The 21,591-nt window shown below is 48.6% G+C and overlaps 1 protein-coding gene across 2 annotated transcripts in view; it reads right to left on the reverse strand.

The window, feature by feature from the left end:
- Nucleotides 1-21,591, reverse strand: part of RNF31 (ring finger protein 31) — a 56,897-nt gene that overhangs the window by 22,296 nt on the left and 13,010 nt on the right. For both annotated transcript variants that reach the window (XM_060684790.2, XM_087891677.1), the window contains exons 2-9: nucleotides 16,989-17,171; nucleotides 15,178-15,324; nucleotides 12,303-12,458; nucleotides 12,123-12,176; nucleotides 9,788-9,845; nucleotides 6,363-6,558; nucleotides 5,200-5,587; nucleotides 1,708-1,983 (exon numbers count right to left, since the gene is read on the reverse strand). In XM_060684790.2, coding sequence (XP_060540773.2) covers nucleotides 1,708-1,983; nucleotides 5,200-5,587; nucleotides 6,363-6,558; nucleotides 9,788-9,845; nucleotides 12,123-12,176; nucleotides 12,303-12,458; nucleotides 15,178-15,324; nucleotides 16,989-17,171 — 1,458 coding nt within the window. The remainder of the gene's footprint in view (nucleotides 1-1,707; nucleotides 1,984-5,199; nucleotides 5,588-6,362; nucleotides 6,559-9,787; nucleotides 9,846-12,122; nucleotides 12,177-12,302; nucleotides 12,459-15,177; nucleotides 15,325-16,988; nucleotides 17,172-21,591) is intronic.

Here is a 21,591-nt window from a genome sequence, read left to right on the forward strand (position 1 = left end):
TATCTGTCTATCTCCATCCACCCATCCATCCATCCATCCCTCCATCCAATCTACCTATCGTCTGTCTGTCTGTCTCTCTTCCATCCATCCACTCATTCATCCATCCACTCTACCTATCATATATCTGTCTGTCTGTCTTTCTGTCTCTCTCTCTATTTTCATCCATCTATCCAATCTACCTATCATCCATCCATCCATCCATCCATCCATCCATCCATCCAATCTACCTATCATCTATCTATTTCCATCCATCCATCCATCCAATCTACCTATCATCTGTGTCTGTCTATTTCCATCCATCCATCTATTCAATCTACCTACCTACCATCCATCTATCCATCCATTCATCCTATCTACCTATCATCTATCTATCTATCTGCCTATCCATCCATCTATCTATCTCCGTCCATCCATCCATCCAATCGACCTATCATCCATCTGTCTGTCTATCTCCCTCCCTCCATCATCTCTCTCTCTATCTCCATCCATCCATCCACCTATCATCTATCTATATATCTGTATGTCAGTCAGTCTGTCTGTCTGTCTCTATCTGCCTATCCATCTTCTATCTGTCTATCTCTATCCACCCACCCACCCATCCATCCAATCTACCTATCGTCTGTCTGTCTGTCTCTCTATTTCCATCCATCCACTCATTCATCCATCCACTCTACCTATCATCTGTCTGTCTTTCTGTCTCTCTATTTTCATCCATCCATCCATCCATCCAATCTACCTATCATCTGTCTGTCTGTCTCTCTATTTCCATCCATCCACTCATTCATCCATCCACTCTACCTATCATCTGTCTGTGTCTGTCTGTCTATCTATTTCCATCCATCCATCCATCCATCCATCCATCCATCCATCCATCCATCCATCCCTAATAACCTTTCATTACTTTATAGGTAATTCAAGGCAGCAAACATTCCTAACAGTCCTCCAGATATATAGGTAGCTCTATAGATAGATACAGGTAGTCTCGACTTATAACCGTTCATTTAGTGACCGCCCAAAGTTACGACGGCACCGGAAAAAAAATGACTGACGGCCATTTTCCCCAGTCCCAATGCTTTGTAGCATTCCCCCGGCCACGTAATCAAAATTCAGGATGCAGGGCAACCTGTTCATGCTTACAACGACATTCACAGCATCCCGGGGTCAACGTCGTGCTCTCCTTTCTGCGACCTTCTGACATGCCAAGACGGGAGGGGGGAGGGGAGCCAGATTCACTTAACAACCGTCCTGCTAACCGATCAACGGCAGCGGTTCAGTTAACAAACATTGTCAAGAAAAGTCGTCCAATGGGGCAAAGCTCAGTTCACGAATGTCTCGCTTAACAACAGAAAAAAGTTGAGCTCAATTGTGGCTGTTAAGTCGAGGACTACCTGTATAGATATATAGATGCACACGCATGTATACATACACACACACACACACACACAGAGAACAAAAATCTGTATACAAGGAAAAACAAAAGAGTTTGGTTAGGCTTCCTATCCTAAGGCCTCTGGGTAGAGGTGGGATTCAGCCGGTTCGGGCGAAACGGATGCTAATTTTACATCTGGTTCGCCGAACTGGTAGTTGCAAGGCCTGGCTGGCCCCCCGAACTTGGGGAGGGCATAAATGCCCCCTGCCTCCGTAGTGTAGGAGGCCAAGTAAGCCACACCCATCATGGCCACGCCCATGGGTGGGTGGAGAACTCACCCTGATCATGGCCACCATCTTCTGCCCGTCATCCCGCAGCTTTTCCTGCCTCTGTTGCTCCACCTCCTCAGGGGAGACGGACGGGGCTCTCGACAAATCCTGGGGCTCCGCGGGGGCTTCCACCACCTGCCGCTTCATCCTGCCCACCTCCTCCTTCTCGGTCCGGGCGTGGGAGGGCTGGGGATCGCCGTGCAGGCTGGTACAGTTGCACATCTCACAGATCCGTCGGGCGACGGTGTTGCGGAAAGTGCAGTGTTCACACTGCCAGCTGGGGGCCTGCGGGAAGAGAAGTGGGGAGGGGGGGTGGAAATTCCGGGCTCAAGATTAGCGCCAGGGTGCAAGATCCGGCACGGATAAGATCCGGGATCGGGCACGGCAAAGATCGGACATCGATGATTGGGGACAGGGAAAATCCGGCAGAGGTAAAGATAAGACATTGTGATTGGGCGTGGCTAAAATGAGACATCGGGAGCAGCCCCAAAGGATAGCACCACCCAAAAGTGGAACTACAATTCCCACGACAGCTGTCATTCAATCTGACATCTTCTCTGACAAAGAAGAGACATCATTAATCATGCCCAGCCTCGATCTCCGATCTCAGTGGTGCCAGTTTTTGATATTCGATCTTAGCCCTGCTTTTATCTTGATGTCTGATCTTAGCCATGTTGGGTCTCGATGTCCGATCTGAGGCATGAAAGCCAGCTGGGTGACTTTGGGCCAATCACCAGGAGACGGCGAGTTCTAGTCCCGCCTTAGGCAGGGAAACTATCTGGGTGATTTTGGGCCAATCACCAGGAGATGGCGAGTTCTAGTCCTGCCTTAGGCAGGGAAACTATCTGGGTGATTTTGGGCCAATCACCAGGAGATGGCGAGTTCTAGTCCCGCCTTAGGCAGGGAAACTATCTGGGTGATTTTGGGCCAATCACCAGGAGATGGCGAGTTCTAGTCCTGCCTTAGGCAGGGAAACTATCTGGATGATTATGTGGGCCAATCACTAGGAGATGGTAAGTTCTAGTCCCACCTTAGGCAGGAAAGCTATCTGGGTGATTATGTGGGCCAATCACTAGGAGATAGTGAGTTCTAGTCCCATTTTAGGCAGGGAAACTATCTGGGTGATTTTGGGTGGGCCAATCACCAGGAGATGGTAAGTTCTAGTCCCACCTTAGGCAGGGAAACTATCTGGGTGATTTTGGGTGGGCCAATCACCAGGAGATGGTAAGTTCTAGTCCCACCTTAGGCAGGAAAGCTATCTGGGTGACTTTAGGCCAATCACTAGGAGACAGTGAGTTCTAGTGCCGCCTTAAGCATGAAAACTATCTGGGTGACTTTAGGCCAATCACTAGGAGACAGTGAGTTCTAGTCCCACCTTAAGCATGAAAACTATCTGGGTGACTTTGGCCCAATCACCAGGAGACGGCGAATTCTAGTCCTGCCTTAGGCAGGGAAACTATCTGGATGATTATGTGGGCCAATCACTAGGAGATAGTGAGTTCTAGTCCCATTTTAGGCAGGGAAACTATCTGGGTGATTTTGGGTGGGCCAATCACCAGGAGATGGTAAGTTCTAGTCCCACCTTAGGCAGGGAAACTATCTGGGTGATTTTGGGTGGGCCAATCACCAGGAGATGGTAAGTTCTAGTCCCACCTTAGGCAGGAAAGCTATCTGGGTGACTTTAGGCCAATCACTAGGAGACAGTGAGTTCTAGTGCCGCCTTAAGCATGAAAACTATCTGGGTGACTTTAGGCCAATCACTAGGAGACAGTGAGTTCTAGTCCCACCTTAAGCATGAAAACTATCTGGGTGACTTTGGCCCAATCACCAGGAGACGGCGAATTCTAGTCCTGCCTTAGGCAGGGAAACTATCTGGATGATTATGTGGGCCAATCACTAGGAGATAGTGAGTTCTAGTCCCATTTTAGGCAGGGAAACTATCTGGGTGATTTTGGGTGGGCCAATCACCAGGAGATGGTAAGTTCTAGTCCCACCTTAGGCAGGAAAGCTATCTGGGTGATTTTGGGCCCATCACCAGGAGACGGCGAGTTCTAGTCCCGCCTTAGGCAGGGAAACTATCTGGGTGACTTTCGGCCAATCACTAGGAGACAGTGAGTTCTAGTGCCGCCTTAAGCATGAAAATTATCAGTGTGACTTTGGGCCAATCACTAGGAGACAGTGAGTTCTAGTCCCACCTTAAGCATGAAAACTATCTGGGTGACTTTAGGCCAATCACTAGGAGACAGTGAGTTCTAGTCCCACCTTAAGCATGAAAACTATCTGGGTGACTTTGGCCCAATCACCAGGAGACGGCGAATTCTAGTCCTGCCTTAGGCAGGGAAACTATCTGGATGATTATGTGGGCCAATCACTAGGAGATAGTGAGTTCTAGTCCCATTTTAGGCAGGGAAACTATCTGGGTGATTTTGGGTGGGCCAATCACCAGGAGATGGTAAGTTCTAGTCCCACTTTAGGCAGGAAAGCTATCTGGGTGATTTTGGGCCCATCACCAGGAGACGGCGAGTTCTAGTCCCGCCTTAGGCAGGGAAACTATCTGGGTGACTTTCGGCCAATCACTAGGAGACAGTGAGTTCTAGTGCCGCCTTAAGCATGAAAATTATCAGTGTGACTTTAGGCCAATCACCAGGAGACGGTGAGTTCTAGTGCCGCCTTAAGCATGAAAACTATCTGGGTGACTTTCGGCCAATCACTAGGATACAGTGAGTTCTAGTGCCGGCTTAAGCATGAAAATTATCAGTGTGACTTTGGGCCAATCACCAGGAGACAGAGAGTTCTAGTCCCACCTTAAGCATGAAAACAATCTGGATGACTATCTGGGCCAATCACTAGGAGACAGTGAGTTCTAGTCCCACCTTAAGCATGAAAACTATCTGTGTGACTTTGGGCCAATCACCAGGAGACAGAGAGTTCTAGTCCCACCTTAAGCATGAAAACAATCTGGATGACTATCTGGGCCAATCACTAGGAGACAGTGAGTTCTAGTCCCACCTTAAGCATGAAATTATCTGGGTGATTTTGGGCCAATCACCAGGGGATGGTGAGTTCTAGTCCCGCTTTAGGCAGGGAAACTATCTGGGTGACTTTGGGCCAATAACTAGGAGACAGTGACTTCTAGTCCCGCCTTAAGCATGAAAATTATCTGGGTGATTTTGGGCCAATCATCAGGAGACGGTGAGTTCTAGTCCCGCCTTAGGCATGAAAGCCGACTGGGTGACTTTGGGCCAATCACTAGGAGACTGGGAATTCTAGTCCCGCCTTAGGCATGAAAGCCGACTGGGTGACTTTGGACCAATCACCAGGAGGCAGTGAGTTCTAGTCCTGCCTTAGGCAGGAAAGCTATCTGGGTGACTTTGGCCCAATCAGTAGTAGACAGAGAGTTCTAGTCCTGCCCTAGGCATGAACGTTGGGCCAACCACCAGGCAACAGGGAATTCTAGTCCCGTGTTAGAAAGCATTTCCTCTTGGAAGCCCCCGTACTCACATCTTCCTGCTGGGGTCCACTCTCCTCCCCCCAGGCTATCAAGGGCTTGGCGTCGCCGGTGCCCGGTCTCCCGGCTAGGCGCGGCCTCTCGCACACGGCGCACAGGACGGTGGCCGACTCGTTCTGAAAGGTGCAGGTCTGGCAGGACCAACGTCCTCTGGCCAGCTGGCCTTGGTTGGTCAGCTCGTCGTCCAGGCCGAGGTTCTGGGGGGTCTTGCAGCCCCGAGGCCGGTCGCAATTTATGCAGAGGATGGAGGAGGCGTCGTTGTTCTTCTGACACGCTGCGCAGCGCCAGGGAGGGCGCGGACTGGGGATGGTGTGGGAGGATGAGAGTGGGGGGAGGCTGGGGGGCCGCAGAGAAGTCGTTTCCGAGGGGATGCTAGAGAGGCTGCAAAGGGACGAGAACCCGACACTGAATCAATCACAATTGAACGACTAACTGATACATTGATAAATTCCATAATGGAATAAACCATCTGGTGCATTCAGGTTTCTCTCTCTGGGAGCAATGGGACTCCGCCCTGGCAACAGGAAAGGCATCCGGCCAGTAAACACTTCGCTCCATTCAGACTCCACCCCACAAGGGATTATGGGGTCGTTAAAAAATTATGATGATCTGGTGCATACAGGTGGGCCTCGACTTACAACCATTCGCTTAATGACCAAAGTTACGACGGCACTGGAAAAGGGCGACTTCAAACTTCTCGCGCTTACGTCCGCAGGGTTCACGTGATCAAAATTCGGGCGCCGGGCAACCGACGGTCGCCGCGCGATCGTCATTTTGTGACCTTCCCTGCCCCGTTTCCCACAAGCCAAGTCAACGGGGGGAAGCCGGATTCGCTGAATGACTGTGTGGTTTGCTTAACGACCGCAGCAATTCGCTTCACCGCCGCGGCGAGAAGGGGTCGTAAAATCGGTCGCGACCCTCTCAGTAACAAAAATTTGACCTCCCTTCAGGTCGTTAAGTCGAGGATTACCTAGATCTTATGTGAATTTTGGAAGGAGGGGGGAATAATTCCACAAGAGGGAAAAATGGAGGGCGGTTTGCTTTGGATCCCGAAGCCAGGAAGCGGTAGCCATTTTCCCGAGGATATCCCGTTTTACGGGGAGGTGACGGAGCGTCGAGAGGGCTGGCTTGGGAGAATTTGCACCCAAGGGGATACCTGGGGTTGGGGGGCGGTGGGGGGCTCTGCCACGCTCTGCTAGGGTTCTTCATGGGCACCCGATGATGATGCGTCCGAGAAGGATGTTTATGAAACAGCCAATCGCAGTTAGGACACAAACTCTGATTGCAAGCCACACAGTGCTGCGACGGGGCTTCTAAACCACAAAGGAGGCAGGTGTCCGGTGGCAGATTTCCTGCAGATCGGGAAAAAAAAACGAGAGAGAGAGAAAAAGAAAAAAACAACAATTTTTCTCACGTTTTGTTCTGCTTAGGTCTGAAAAGTCAAGATTCGGGCCCATCTCTGCAACAGAAGGCAGATTTTATTCCCGAGTTATCAATCAATCAATCAATCAATCAATCAATCAATCAATCAATCAATCAATCAATCAGAATGGAGCTGGAAGGGACTTTGGAGGTCTTCCAGTCCAACCCCCTGTTCAAGCAGTAGACCCTATAGCAGTGATGGCTAACCTTTTCGCCATCATGTGCCAGGAGGGGGGGGGCAGGGGGCCGGTGTGCCAACACCCATAATTCTATGCGCCCTACCCCCGCACATATGCACGCGACTCCCCCTGCTCCTGGCACGCAATGGTCCAGTTGGCCCGTTTTTCTTTCTCACCTGGATCTAGGGACTTTCTAAGCGTCTGGGGAGGGCGAAAACAGCCTTCCCCACCCCACTGGAGGTCCTCCGGAGGCCGAAAACGGCCTGTCTGACAACTTCCAGTGGAACCGGAAGGCCCGTTTTTCGCTATCCCCAGCCTCCAGGGTCTCTCTAAGACTCTGAGGAGAGCGAAAACAGCCTTCCCCACCCCCCTGGAGGTCCTCCGGAGGCCGAAAACGGCCCATTTGACAACTTCCAGCGGGACCGGAAGGCCCGTTTTTTTGCTGTCCTCAGCCTCCAGGGACTTTCTAAGCGTCTGGGGAGGGCGAAAACAGCCTTCCCCACCCCCCCCAGGTCCTTCGGAGGCCGAAAACGGCCCATTTGACAACTTCTGGTGGGACCAGAAGGACTGTTTTTTGCTGTCCCCAGACTCCAGGGACTCTCTAGGAGTCTGGGGAGGGCGAAAACAGCCTTCCCCACCCCCTCTGGAGGCCGAAAACGGCCCATTTGACAACTTTGAGTGGGACCGGAAGGCCCGTTTTTTGCTGTCCTCAGCCTCCAGGGACTCTCTAGGAGTCTGGGGAGGGCAAAAACAGCCTCCCCCCCCCTGGAGGTCCTCTGGAGGCCAAAAACGGCCCGTTTGACAACTTCCGGTGGGACCGGAAGGCCCGTTTTTTGCTGTCCTCAGCCTCCAGGGACTTTCTAAGCGTCTGGGGAGGGCGAAAACAGCCTTCCCCACCCCCCGGGAGGTCCTCCGGAGGCTGAAAACGGCCCATTTGACAACTTCTGGTGGGACCAGAAGGACTGTTTTTTGCTGTCCCCAGACTCCAGGGACTCTCTAGGAGTCTGGGGAGGGCGAAAACAGCCTTCCCCACCCCCTCTGGAGGCCGAAAACGGCCCATTTGACAACTTTGAGTGGGACCGGAAGGCCCGTTTTTTGCTGTCCTCAGCCTCCAGGGACTCTCTAGGAGTCTGGGGAGGGCAAAAACAGCCTCCCCCCCCCGGAGGTCCTCTGGAGGCCAAAAACGGCCCGTTTGACAACTTCCGGTGGGACCGGAAGGCCCGTTTTTTGCTGTCCCCAGCCTCCAGGGACTTTCTAAGCGTCTGGGGAGGGCGAAAACAGCCTTCCCCACCCCCCGGGAGGTCCTCCGGAGGCTGAAAACGGCCCATTTGACAACTTCCGGTGGGACCAGAAGGCCTGTTTTTTGCTGTCCTCAGCCTCCAGGGACTCTCTAGGAGTCTGGGGAGGGCGAAAAGAGCCTTTCCCACCCCCCCGGAGGTCCTCTGGAGGCCAAAAATGGCCCATTTGACAACTTCCGGTGGGACCAGAAGGCCTGTTTTTTGCTGCCCCCAGCCTCCAGGGCCTCTCTAGGAGTCTGGGGAGGATGAAAACGGCCTCCCCCCCACCCCCCGGAGGTCCTCTGGAGGCTGAAAACGGCCCGTTTGACAACTTCCGGTGGGAAGCTGAGCTCGCGTTCCCACTGATATGGCCACGGCCATCAGTGGGAATGATGGAATGACCATTTCAGACAAGTGGCTGTCCAGTCTTTTCTTTAAACGCCTCCACTGATGAAGCACCTACAACTTCTGGTGGCAAGTTGTTCCACTGGTTAATTGTCCTCACTGTTAGGAAGTTTCTCCTTAATTCCCGGTTGCTTCTCTCCTTGATGAGTTTCAATCAGAATAGAGCTGGAAGGGATCTTGGAGGTCTTCTAGTCTAGCCCCCTGACTAGAGAGGGAGAGGAAGAAAGGGAAAAAGAGAAAGAGAGAAAGGGAGAGGAGAATGAAGGAGAGAAAGAGAGAAAGAGAGAAAGAGAGAGGAGAATGAAGGAGAAAGATGGGGAAAGGGGGAAAAAGAGAGAAAAAAGAGGGAGAGAAAAAGAGAAAGAGAGAAAGAAAGAGAGGGAGAGAGAAAGAAAGAGAGAGAAGAGATAGAAAGAGGGAGAAAGGGGAAAAGGGGAAAAGGAAGAGAGAGAAATAGGGAAAGGGAGAGAAAGAGAAAGGGAGAAGAAGAGATAAAGGGAAAAAGAAAGAGAGAAATAGGAAAAGGGAGAGAGAGAAAGGGAGAAGAGATAGAGAAAGAGAGGGAGAAAGGGAAAAAAGAAAGCGAGAGAAATAGGGAGAGAGAAAGGGAAAGAGAGAAAGGCGAAGAAGAGATAAAGAGAAAGAGGGAGAAAGGGAAAAAGAAAGTGAGAAATATGGAAAAAGAGAGAAAGGGAGGAGAGAGAGGGAGAAAGGGAAAAAGAAAGCGAGAGAAATAGGGAGAGAGAGAGAAAAAGATGAGATAGAGAGAGAGAGGGGAGAAAGGGAAAAAAGAGAGAGAAAGAGGGAGAAAGAAGGAGAGAGAGAGAAAGGAAGAAGAGAGAAACAGATGAGGGAAAGGGTAAAAGAGAGAGAAAGAAAGAAAGAGAGAGAGAGAGGAAGACACAGAGAAAAAAAAGAGAGAAAGAGAGAGAGAGAAGAGATAAAGAGAAAGAGAAGGAGAAAGGGAAAAAGAAAGAGAGAGAGAAATAGGGAGAGAGAAAGGGAGAGAGAGAGAAAGGGAGAAGAAGAGATAGAGAGAAAGAGGGGAATTCTGGGAATTGAAGTCCACCCATCTTGGAGGGGCCGAGATTGAGAAACACTGGATAGCCTCCAATCGATCAGATCTTTAACTCTCTTCCTCTGTCTCTGGTTTAAAAAGATCCTTTCGATTTTTGGTTTCTCTCAACCCGCCAACATTTTCCATCCAGGTTTGATCGCGAACCCGGCTTGCGTTACAAAATAAGTCCCACGAACGTGGCACCTTACGACCAACCACCCGTGGCTCTTTCTCCCGTTACCTGCGTGAATCATGGCTAAAAGTGGATTCGGGGATCCAGCATCGGCAAGCTTGTTGACCTGGAGAAAGAGAGAAGAATCAGGACCACGGAAGGAGGAGGAGAAACCAGGTTTCCTCCCTTTGAAAGCCAAAATGGCCCTTGAAGAAAATTTAGAACCAATCCTGAAGGAAGAAAGATACAACCTGTAGGCCAGTTGATCAATCTTTGCCCTCCGGATACAGGGAGTCCTCGATTTACGACCACAATTCAGCCCCCCGTTTCTGTCGGTAAGTGGAACGTTTCTTTTGCCCCCGTTTTACGACCTTTCTGGCCACAGTTGTGAAGTCAGTCACACGCTTGTTAAGTGAACTTGGCTTGAACCCCCCGGTCAACACTGCGACCGTCATAAATGTGAATCCGTTGCCAAGCGTCTAGCCGCAACGTAAGGTCGTAAGTGTGAAAAGCGGTCATTGTTTTCAATGCCGTTGTAACTTCGAACGGTCACTAAATGAACGGTCGTAAGTCGAGGACTGCCTGTGTGGGGGACTCTCTCCTTCATCATCCACAGCCAGCGCTTCTGGGGGTTGGGGGATGATGGAACCCAGATTGAGAAGCTGGTTTCTCCAGGGTCAGATAAAATGGGATCCAGACAATCTACACCAGTGATGACTAACCTTTTTGCCGTCCCGTGCCAAAAGCGGGGGTGGGGTGGGGTGGGGTGGAGCACAGTGGGGTCGCAAGCGTGCATGCCCACGCCCATAATTCAATGCCGCCCCACGCATGCGCGTATGAACATTCCCCCCGCTACCCCCACTTTTGGCATGCGATGACAAAAAGGTTATCGGTGGCCCCGGTAGACCTATTTTTTCACCCTCCCCAGGCTCCAGGGGCTCTCTTGAAGCCTGGGGAGGGCAAAAACAGCCTTCCCCAACCCTCTGGAGGCCAGAAATGGCCCGTTTCCTGACTTCTGATGGGCCCAGAAGGCCCAAAAATCAGCTGGATCGGTGCGTGCATGCACACTGGAGCTGACCTAGGGAAATGCTTGCGTGCCCACAGATATGGCTCGGCGTGCCACCTGTGACACGGCGTGCCATAGGTTCGCCATCACGTATCTAGACAGATACTCCATCACTCACAATCACAACTCACAACCCCTGTTGCTAAGCGTTGGGATGGTAGCTAAGCGAGCCCTGCCTGATTTTACGATTCTTTTCCCCCCCGACCTCGGTCGTGAAGTGAATTCCCCTCGGTCGTTAAGCGAATCACACAGGCGTTAAGCGGATCGCATGGCCGTTAAGCAAATCCGGCTTCCCTCATCGACTCTGCTTGTCGGAAGCCGGCTGGGAAGACTGCAAATGGAAGTCATGGACACCCCCCCACTTCGTACCAATGTTTCTCAGCCTTGAAGATGGGTGGACTTCAACTCCCAGAATTCCCCCACTGGGGAATTCTGGGAATTGAAGTCCACATATCTTTAAGGGGCTGAGATTTGAGAAACGCTGCTATAGAGACGTACAAACAAAATGTTCTGAACCAGCTCCCCAAATACGACAAACCCTCTGAACTCAACGATTCCTTTAATTAGGGACGCCGGCAGCCCCGGCAAAAAAGCTTCTCTCTCACCGCAGGCTGGTCGGAAGATGAATAGTTGTCTGCCACACCTATTCATCTCCGCCCCCTGCCTTTTATCCCCAGAATTAGGGGGGCTACGTTAGCAGCGGTGGCTCTTCCGTCCCGAGGACCAGCCCATAGATTTCCACTGCTCTCCTCTCCTCTCCCTTCGCATCTGCACGTCAGGCACAGGACCCAGCTGTTCCTCCTCCTCCTCATCAGCCACCTCCAGACCTGGGGGCTGTTGACCCTCCATCGGAGGGCTGACGGACGGCCAGGCTCCCTCCCTCCCTCCCTCTCTCTCTCTCTCTCCCTCCCTCTCTCTCCCTCTGTCTCTCTCTCTGTCTCTCTCTCTCCTCTCTCTCTCTCCCTCCCTCTCTCTCCCTCCATCTCTCTCTCTGTCTCTGTCTCTCTCTCTCTCCCTCCCTCTCTCTCCCTCTCCCTCTCCCTCTGTCTCTCTCTCTCTCTCTCCTCTCTCTCTCTCTCTCTCTCTCTCTGCCAGCTCCATTCCCACTTCCCCCTCGGAGCTCTCAGGTTGCCCTGATGCTGGCCCTGACTCCCACACCTCCTCCTCCTCCACTGATTCGGCTGCTGGAGGGGCCGGTGGCCAACGGGCCACAACACAAAGTAAGAAAACCACACTCAGCAAGGGCCTTCATCCCATTCACCCCAAAGCTTTTGAGACCCACCTCGGTCCCTTCTTCACCCCCTCCACCCACCCAGCCTGCCCCATAGGCGTGCTCACCTGTAAGCCCTGGTCCATTAATTCTTGCAACAGCTTAGGGTTGGGGTGCGTTTCCTACACAAGGAAAAAGAATCACAATCCTCCTTCAACTCTTATCAGGGATCCCTAAAGGTTCCCTAGCCGTTCCCCACTCCTACCCCGTCAGACCGGCTTGGTCTCACGCCCCCCACCACCCCGTACCGAGAGGACAAGGGTCAGCTCCGCACGAAGGAGCATGACGTCTACGGTGACGGATGCTACTTGAGGAATATCCGGCTCGAGCTGAGATTCCGGGAAATAAAGCCCATCGGCCTTCTGTTCCGAATAGCCGTACAGCCGGAGGACGTCCCGTCCGCCCTGCCGGAAGAGAAGGTGTCGTTTTGGCAGGCGAAGGGGTGACACATACACAAACGCACACAAAACAGACAAAGGGAGAGAGTGAGAGAGAGAGAGAGAGAGAGAGAGAGAGAGAGAGAGAAAGAGAAAGTGATAGAGAGAGGAGAGAGAGGGAGAAAGAAAGAGGGAGAGAGGGAAAAAGAAAGAAGAGAGAGGAAGAGAGAAAGAGAGAGAGAAAGGAAAAGAGAAAGAGAGAGGAGAGAAACAGAGACAGAGAAAGAAGGGGAGAGAGGGAGAAAGAGGGAGAGAGAGAAAGAAGAGCGAGAGGGAGAAAGGGAAGAAGAGAGAGAGAGGAAGAGAGGAAGAGAGAAAGAGACAGAGAGAAAGAGAGACAGAGAAAGAAGGGGAGAGAGAGTGAGAAAGAGGGAGAGAGAGAAAGAAGAGCGAGAGGGAGAAAGGGAAAAAGAGAGAGAGAGGAAGAGAGGAAGAGAGAAAGAGACAGAGAGAAAGAGAAAGCAAGAGAGAGGCGAGAAAGAAAGGGAGAAAGAGAGACAGAGAAAGCAGGGAGAGAGAGAGCAAGAGGGAGAGAGAGAGAAAGAAAGAAGAGAGAAAAAGGGGAGAAAGGGGAAAAGAGAAAGAAAGAAAGAGACAGAGAAAAAGAAAAAGAAAAAGAAAAAGAGAAGAAAGAGAGAAAGAGAAAGAGGGAGAGGGAGAGAGAAAGAGGGAGGGAGGGAGAAAGAGAAAGGGAGTAGACGAGATAGAGCGGAAGAGAGGAAGAAAGGAAAAAGAAAGAGGGAGAGAGAGGGAGAGAGAAAGGGAGAGAGAAAGAAAGAGAGGGAGAAGAGGTAGAGGGAGGAAGGGAAAAAGAAAGGGAGAGAGAAAAGGAGAGGGAAAGGGAGAAGAGGGAGAGAGGGAGAAAGGGAAAAAGAAAGAGAGAAAGAGAAGGAGGGAGAGAGGGGGGAGAGAAAAGAGAGAGAAAGAGAAAGATAGAGGGGGACAGGGAGAAAGGGAGAAGAAGAGCTATAGAGAGAGAGGGCGGGTAGCCTTTTGCAAACATTTATTCGATGCCAATTGCAAATTTACAACATTTGGAAATTGTTGGGAAAAGAAAGCATAATTTCAGAACGATGCATTCCTTCATTGTATTAAAAAAAGGGGGGGGGGAATTTCATCCCCTACACAACCTCAAACTGGCATTAGGAATTAGTATTTCTCACCACTTTAAGAGGGGTGGACTTCAACTCCCAGAATTCCCCAGTCAGCATGGCTGACCCGAGAATTCTGGGAGTTGAAGTCCACCCCTCTCTTAAAGTGGCCAAACGCTGTTTTAAAAGTGTCTTCATCCTGGCCTACAGGACGGATTCACATCCAAAAAAAGTCTGTGGATTCTAAAAGTTTGGATCTTTTGGGTCCTTGAACCAAAGGCTGATTCTCATCCCAGATCCCCTCCAGGGAGATCCCTGGCAGGGAAGGGGGGGCGGGATCTATCTACACTGCTGCTCTCCATCCGCAACGAAGTGGGAAGGCGGCGGTAAAAATTTAACAAACCTATTTTGCTTATGAAAAAATTCCGGGAGATTTCACTGATTTAAACCCAGACAGCCAAGCAAGAAATCTTGGAAGCTTTGTGGATTCCCGGGGATTCCCAGAACAAGGTTCTTTCTTTCGAGAAAGGATCACCTTTCTCGAGAGAAAGATTTCTTGGACCTGCCCTAAACCCGATTTCTTAAAAAGCATGAAACGTTATCAATGCTTCCCAGTCCATTCGCGGGAAATTCACCAGATATGAAAAAAAAAAAGAGAAAATTTGGAATTTTAATTCTATTTTGGCACCGCCAAAATTAAATTTGGAATTTTAATTCTATTTTGGCACCGCCAAAATTAAATTTGGAATTTTAATTCTATTTTGGCACCGCCAAAATTAAATTTGGAATTTTAATTCTATTTTGGCACCGCCAAAATTAAATTTGGAATTTTAATTCTATTTTGGCACCGCCAAAATTAAATTTGGAATTTTAATTCTATTTTGGCAGCGCCAAAATTAAATTTGGAATTTTAATTCTATTTTGGCACCGCCAAAATTAAATTTGGAATTTTAATTCTATTTTGGTACCGCCAAAATTAAATTTGGAATTTTAATTCTATTTTGGCACCGCCAAAATTAAATTTGGAATTTTAATTCTATTTTGGCACCGCCAAAAATAAATTTGGAATTTTAATTCTATTTTGGCACCGCCAAAATTAAATTTGGAATTTTAATTCTATTTTGGTAGCGCCAAAATTAAATTTGGAATTTTAATTCTATTTTGGCACCGCCAAAATTAAATTTGGAATTTTAATTCTATTTTGGCACCGCTGGGAAGCGTCTGTGAATTTTTTTAATTTTATCCTTGGGATCTTCTCAGTCGTGGGATTCAGCCGGTTTGGGCCGGTTCAGAGGAACCGCTTGTTAAATTGCAGTCTGGCCCCGCCCCGCTCCTCCCCACCCCTCCCCTTCCAGGAGTCCCCCCCGCGCCCTATTTTGGCTCCCAGGTGCTGCCTGACGCACCCCCTGGCCACACCCACCATGGCCACGCCCACCCAGCGGGTCATTAGGGCAGAGAACCGGTTGTTAAATTATTTGAATCCCACCACTGGGATCTCCTCTAGCATAAAATTCCACTTTTAAATCCAGCGGGACTGCCACCGAGATAGGGGATCCGGTTTGGGAGGGCAGGGGCGGTGGGGGTGGGGCGCTTACCTGGATAGTGTCCACCGTATCCCGGAAAACCGGATTGTTAAATTTGACCATTCTCCAGAAATAAGGTTTACGAGGATGCAGAAGGTTACGCCCGTATTTCTCCAGGATCTGGAAAGCGGTGGAGATCATGCGGAGATCCACCTGGAACTGAAGAGGGATTGGCAGTTCAGCAACGGGCTTTTTTTTTTTCTCAGAAGCCTGAATCGGTTCTGGGTTCGAATGCAGCTGGTTTACGAGGCATTCCCAGAAGCATGCGTCATTCAGGCGGCCCTCGGCTTACGTCCGTTCCTTTAGCGACCGCTGGAAGTTATAAGGGCGCTGAAAAAAAGTGACTTAGAACCGGTCCTCGCACTTACAACTGGTCATAGCACTTACGACCGCCATAGCATTCCCACAGGGTCACAAGATCCAAATTTGGGTGATTGGCAACTGGCAGGTATCGAAAAAAAAAAACCCAGTTAGTGTGTCGCAGGAGTGACGCAATGACCCTTTTGTGACTCATCCTGTTTCCGACTAGCAAAGTCAAACGGGGGAAGACAGATTCGCTTAGCGACCGTGCAATTCACTTAGCGACTGCGGCGAGAGAAATAAAAAAGGATGCAAAATCGGACGCGACTCACTAGGAACCGCCGCCTCGCTGAGCCAGGGTAATTCTGTTCGCGTTTGTGGCCGTAAGATCGAGGACGACCCGCAAGCAGCCCACCCAAACTGTTTGTCTTGAGGACTAGAACCTTTGTTTTGGAAATGGGAGTCTTGAGGGCCGTGTCACTAAATTCCACACTGGGGAAGGAATGGAAAGAAATGAACCCCAGATCGTACCTGGCTCCTTACACCCAGCTCCCCTAAACTCCAGTCTGCTTCTAATCTGGGTTTAATTGTATTTCTATTTATTTATTTCTATTAATTAATTAATTAATTAATTAATTAATTAATTAATTAATTAATTATTAATTTATATGCTGCCTATCTCACTGTCGAAGGACTCTGGGCAGCCTGAGACAATATAAAAACATAATAAAACTACATTTAAAAAAAGTTTCGTTAATTTCTGCTTAATTTTCAGCCTTGACAAAGTCAGTTCCTTCCTGTCAATGGGTTCAAGTAGCATTACAGGCGGACACTCAACAGGTAAAGCCTCCAGCATGGGATCTATCTTCCCTCTTACCCCACTCCTCACCTGCGCCTTGACGCTGAAGTCCGCTTCCTCCTCCCCAATGGGTCAAAAGAGTATTACAGGCAGAGATTCAACAGGTAAAACACCCCACGTGGGGACTGTATCTTCCCTCTTATCCACTCCTCACCTACTCCATGACGTTTGAGGGCAGTTTTCCTTTCCCCGCAACAAGTAAATCCAGCATTACAGGCAGACATTCAACAGGTAAAGCACGCCACATGGGAAATCTATCTTCCCTCTTATCCACTCCTAATCTATTCCAGGACATTTGAGGGCATTTTCCTCACCCCGCCATGAGTAAATGGAGTATTGCGGGCAGACATTCAACCGGTAAAGCACCCCACGTAGGGAATCTATCATTTCTCTTATCCACTCCTAATCTACTCTATTACGTTTGAGGGCATTTTTCCTCGCCCCACAACGATTAAACGGAGCATTATGGGCAGATATTCAACAGGTACAGCACCCCACATGGCAAATCTATTGTCCGTCTTATTCACTCCTCACCTACTCCATGATGTTTGAGGGCAGTTTTCCTTGCCCCGCAACGAGTAAACGGAGCATTACATACACGCAGACATTCAACAGGTAAAGCGTCCAATACAGGATCCAATACTTTTCCTCTCACCCCACTCACCTGCTCCTTGACGTTGGCTCGCAAAATGCCCTTGACGTCAATCTGTAGGTACTTCTGGGCCGGAGGCAAGGGCGCTTCCACCAGGCGCTGCAAAGATTCGGCGTTTTGTTCGGAAGGATTCCGGATCAAGGCGGTGACCAGCTCCTGCCGAAGGCCCCCGAACACACGGGCGGCCTCCGCCATCTGGGACCCACAAACACAAAAATGACAAAAATCACATGTGAGATGCCGCTTTTGCAATCTCCGGAAAAGCAACATTTATAGAATGGAAGAGGAACAAAGTCAAAGAAACAATGATTGTATGGGCCAAAAATTTTATATATATATATATAAAAAGTTTTTGGCCTCCCTTTTTTGGGCCATTTTTCAGCCCTTTTCCAGTCTTTTTTTGGCCCATTTTTGAGGCTTTTTTTTAGGCCCGTTTTGGGGGCTTTTTTCGGCCCATTTTCAAGGCTTTTTTCGGCCCATTTTCAAGGCTTTTTTTTTTTTTTGCCTCTTTCTGGGCCTTTTTTCGGCCCATTTTCGAGGCTTTTTTTTGGCCTATTTTGGGGGCTTTTTTTGGCCCATTTTCGAGGCTTTTTTTGGCCAGTTTTGGGGGGGGGGTTTGGCCCATTTTCAAGGCTTTTTTTGGCCCGTTTTGGGGGCATTTTTGGCCTGTTTTCGAGGCTCTTTTGAGGCCATTTTTGAGGCTTCTTTGGGGCTGTTTTTGAAGCTTTTTTGGCCAGTTTTCAAGGCTTTCCCCCCTGGAAAAACGGGATGAAAAAAGCCTCGAATACTGGCCAAACAAAGCCTCGAAAATGGGCCAAAAAAAGGCCCAAAAACAGATTCATGTGAAAGCCAAAAAACAGCCGGTGAGTGGGCAAGGCTTTGGCAATATTTGTTCTATAAGACGCACAGACATTTTTGCCCCCTTTTGGGAGACAAAAAAGTGGTTCTTATAATCCAAAAAATACGGTATATATTTATATATATATATATATATATATATATGAGCAAAAGCAAAATTTCTTTGGAAACCAGGCCCAGGGACTCCATTACAACAGCCCTAGGAGGTAGGCCAAAGGCGAAGTTTGATGCCGAGGAAGTCTGTGTACACGGAGATCCCCGACTTAATGACGGTTCGCTTAGCGACCATTCGACGTTACAGTGGCACTGGGAAAAACAACATCAGTTTTTCAGACATATGACCTTTTTGGTCACGTGATCAAAATTCAGAGGATTGTCCACCGCCTCGTATTTATTTATTTATTTATTTATTTATTTATTTATTTATTTATTTATTTATTTATTTATTTAATCATATTTATATACTGCCCTACTCCCAGGGGGACTCAGGGCGGTGAAATAAAAATACCGTAACATATAAAAGTTAATAACTATTAAAAATAGATTAAATAATTTGGGCTCAGGAACAAATCTAAAAACATCCAATTATATAAAACATTTAAAACCCAATTTAAAAGGGAGAGTTAGGCCAGGCCAGCCTGTTGGAATAAAAACGTTTTTAGGGCACGGCGGAAAGTGCGTAAATCTTGGATCCTCCGTATCTCCGGGGGGAGCTCGTTCCAGATGGCAGGTGCCCCCACAGAGAAGGCTCTCCCCCTGGGGGCCGCCAGTCGACACTGTTTGGCTGACGGCACCGTGAGGAGCCCCTCTCTATGGGAGCGAACTGGTCGGTGAGAGGCTACTGGTGGCAGAAGGCGGTCTCGTAAGTACCCTGGTCCTGAGCCATGGAGCGCTCTAAAGGTGGTAACCAAAACCTTGAAGCGCACCCGGAAGACCACTGGGAGCCAGTGCAGCTCGTGCAGGAGGGGAGTCACATGGGAGCGCCACGTCGCTCCCATCACCACCCGCGCGGCCGCATTCTGGACCAGTTGGAGCCTCCGGGTGCTCCTCAAGGGGAACCCCATGTAGACAGCATTACAGTAGTCCAGGCATGAGGTGACAAGGGCGTGAGTGACCATGCGTAACAAGTCCCGATCCAGAAAGGGACGCAACTGGCGAATCAGGCGAACCTGATAAAAAGTCCTCCGGGCCCCGGCCATCATATGCTCTTCTAAACACAGCCGTGAGTCCAGGAGGACGCCCAAGTTGCGAACCCCATCTGTGGGGGCCAACGACTCGCCCCCAATAGTCAGTGATGGCGCCAGCTGACTATATCGGGATGTCGGAAACCACAGCCACTCGGTCTTGGATGGGTTGAGCCTGAGTCTGTTCCTCCCCATCTAGATCCGTACGGCCTCCAGGCACCGGGACATCACTTCGAGGGCATCGTTGGGGTGGTCTGGGGTGGAGATGTATAGCTGGGTGTCATCAGCATACTGGTGGTACTTCACCCCAAAACCACGGATGATCTCGCCCAGCGGCTTCACATAAATGTTGAACAGAAGGGGCGAGAGGACCGATCCTTGCGGCACCCCACATACAAGGGGCCTCGGGGTCGACCTCTGCCCCCCTGTCAACACAGACTGCGACCGGTCGGAGAGAAAGGAGGAGAACCACCGTAAAACGGTGCTCCCCACTCCCAACCCTTCCAACCGGTGCAGCGTGATACCATGGTCGATGGTATCAAAAGCCGCTGAGAGGTCTAATAGGACCAGGACAGAGGAGCAACCCCTGTCCCGAGCCCTCCAGAGATCATCAACCAACGCGACCAATGCTGTCTCCGTGCTGTACCCGGGCCTGAAGCCCGACTGGAACGGATCTCGATAGGTCGATTCATCCAGGTACTGAGGCAGCTGTCGCGCAACCACACTCTCAACAACCTTCACAACAAAGCGAAGGTTGGAGACAGGACGATAATTTGCTAACACAGCCGGGTCCAGGGAAGGCTTCTTGAGTCGTCGCGGTGTCCCGGGGTCATGCGATCGATCCCTTTGGGCGACCTTTGGACCGGCACAGTCGATGGGGAAGCCAGATTCGCTTAACAACAACTATGTTACAAAGTGATTCGCTTAACAACGGTGGCAAGACAGGTCGTAAACTGGGGCAAAACTCACTTAGCAACGGTCTCACTTAGCAACGGTGATTCTGGGCTTCAATTGTGATCGTAAATCGAGGACTCCCTGGGGAGTTCTGGCAATTGAAACCCACTCCTCTTGACCTCAAGAGACCCCAAAAAAGATTATAAATGATAAAGCCAGTTCTTTCCCTCAGCCCAGCCCACCTCGCAGGGTGGTTGTTGTGAGGAAAACAGGAGGAGGAAGGAGGATTAGTAACCCTTTGAGTTACTTACAAAGTACAGGTAGTCCTTGATTTACAACATTTCATTTAGCGACCGTTCAAAGATACACCAGCATTAAAAAAAAGTGACTTAGGATCGTTTTTCACACTTATGACCATTGCACCATTCCCCCTCCCCCCATCACGTGATCCAAATTCAGATGCTCGGCAACTGACTCACATTTATGACGGTCGCAGTAACCCTGGGTCACGCGATCCCCTTTTGCGACCTTCTGACAAGCAAAGTCAATCTGGGGGAATCCGGATTCACTTAACAACCGCGCTCCTAACTTAACAGCTGTAGCGATTCACTTAACAACGGTGGCAAGAAAGGTCGTAACATGGGACAAACCCTAATCAATGTATCACTTAGCAACATATATGTTGGTCTCAGTTGTGGTCCTAGGTCGAGGACTACCTGTCATAAGGTCAGGATAAAATAATAATAATAACAATAACAATAACAGAACAACAGCAACAAGAACAATGATAATGACACTACTACTACTAATTTTATTATTTTATTATTAAATATTTATTTAATTTTATTTAATAAAATAATAAATTAATATTATTATTTGATTATTATAATATTTGTGATACATTTTTAAATGTTCAGTTGACTGAGTTTCATGTTTAATAAATAAAAGACATAATTTTAATAATTTTATAATCATAATATATAATATAGTATAATAATAATAATATTATAATAATAATAATAATATAATAATAATAATAATAATAATAATAATAATAATAATAATAATAATAATAATAATAATAATAATAATAATAATAAAAATTAAGAAGATACTTGGTTGATGCCTAGGATGCTGGCAGCAATCTGTATCAACCATCAGCGCCAATCAATTATGTTTGTGATACATTTTTAAATGTTCAGTTGACTGAGTTTCATGTTTCATGTTTAATGAATGAGATGATGATGATGATGATGATAATAATAATAATAATAATAATACAAAACACCACCTTACTCGGAAGAGCTTACATCCTCCGACGATACCTTAACAGTTCCTAGGTCCTTGGTTAGGGCTCGAGCTGCTGAGCTATTAACCAGCCTCAAAGGCTGTGAATCTCTCTAAAGATTAAATAATAATAATAATAATAATAATAATAATAATAATAATAATAATAATAATAATGCTTAAATCCTCCGACGATACCTTAACAGTTCCTAGGTCCTTGGTTAGGGCTCGAGCTGCTGAGCTATTAACCAGCCTCAAAGGCTGTGAATCTCACTAAAGATTAACCAATAAATAATAATAATAATAATAATAATAATAATAATAATAATAATAATAATAATAATAATAATAATAATAATAACAACAACAACAACAACAACCAGGGGAAACCT

The sequence above is a fragment of the Pantherophis guttatus genome, chromosome 4 (assembly GCF_059756535.1).
Source record: "Pantherophis guttatus breed Tessera chromosome 4, ASM5975653v1, whole genome shotgun sequence".
NCBI lineage: Eukaryota > Metazoa > Chordata > Lepidosauria > Squamata > Colubridae > Pantherophis > Pantherophis guttatus.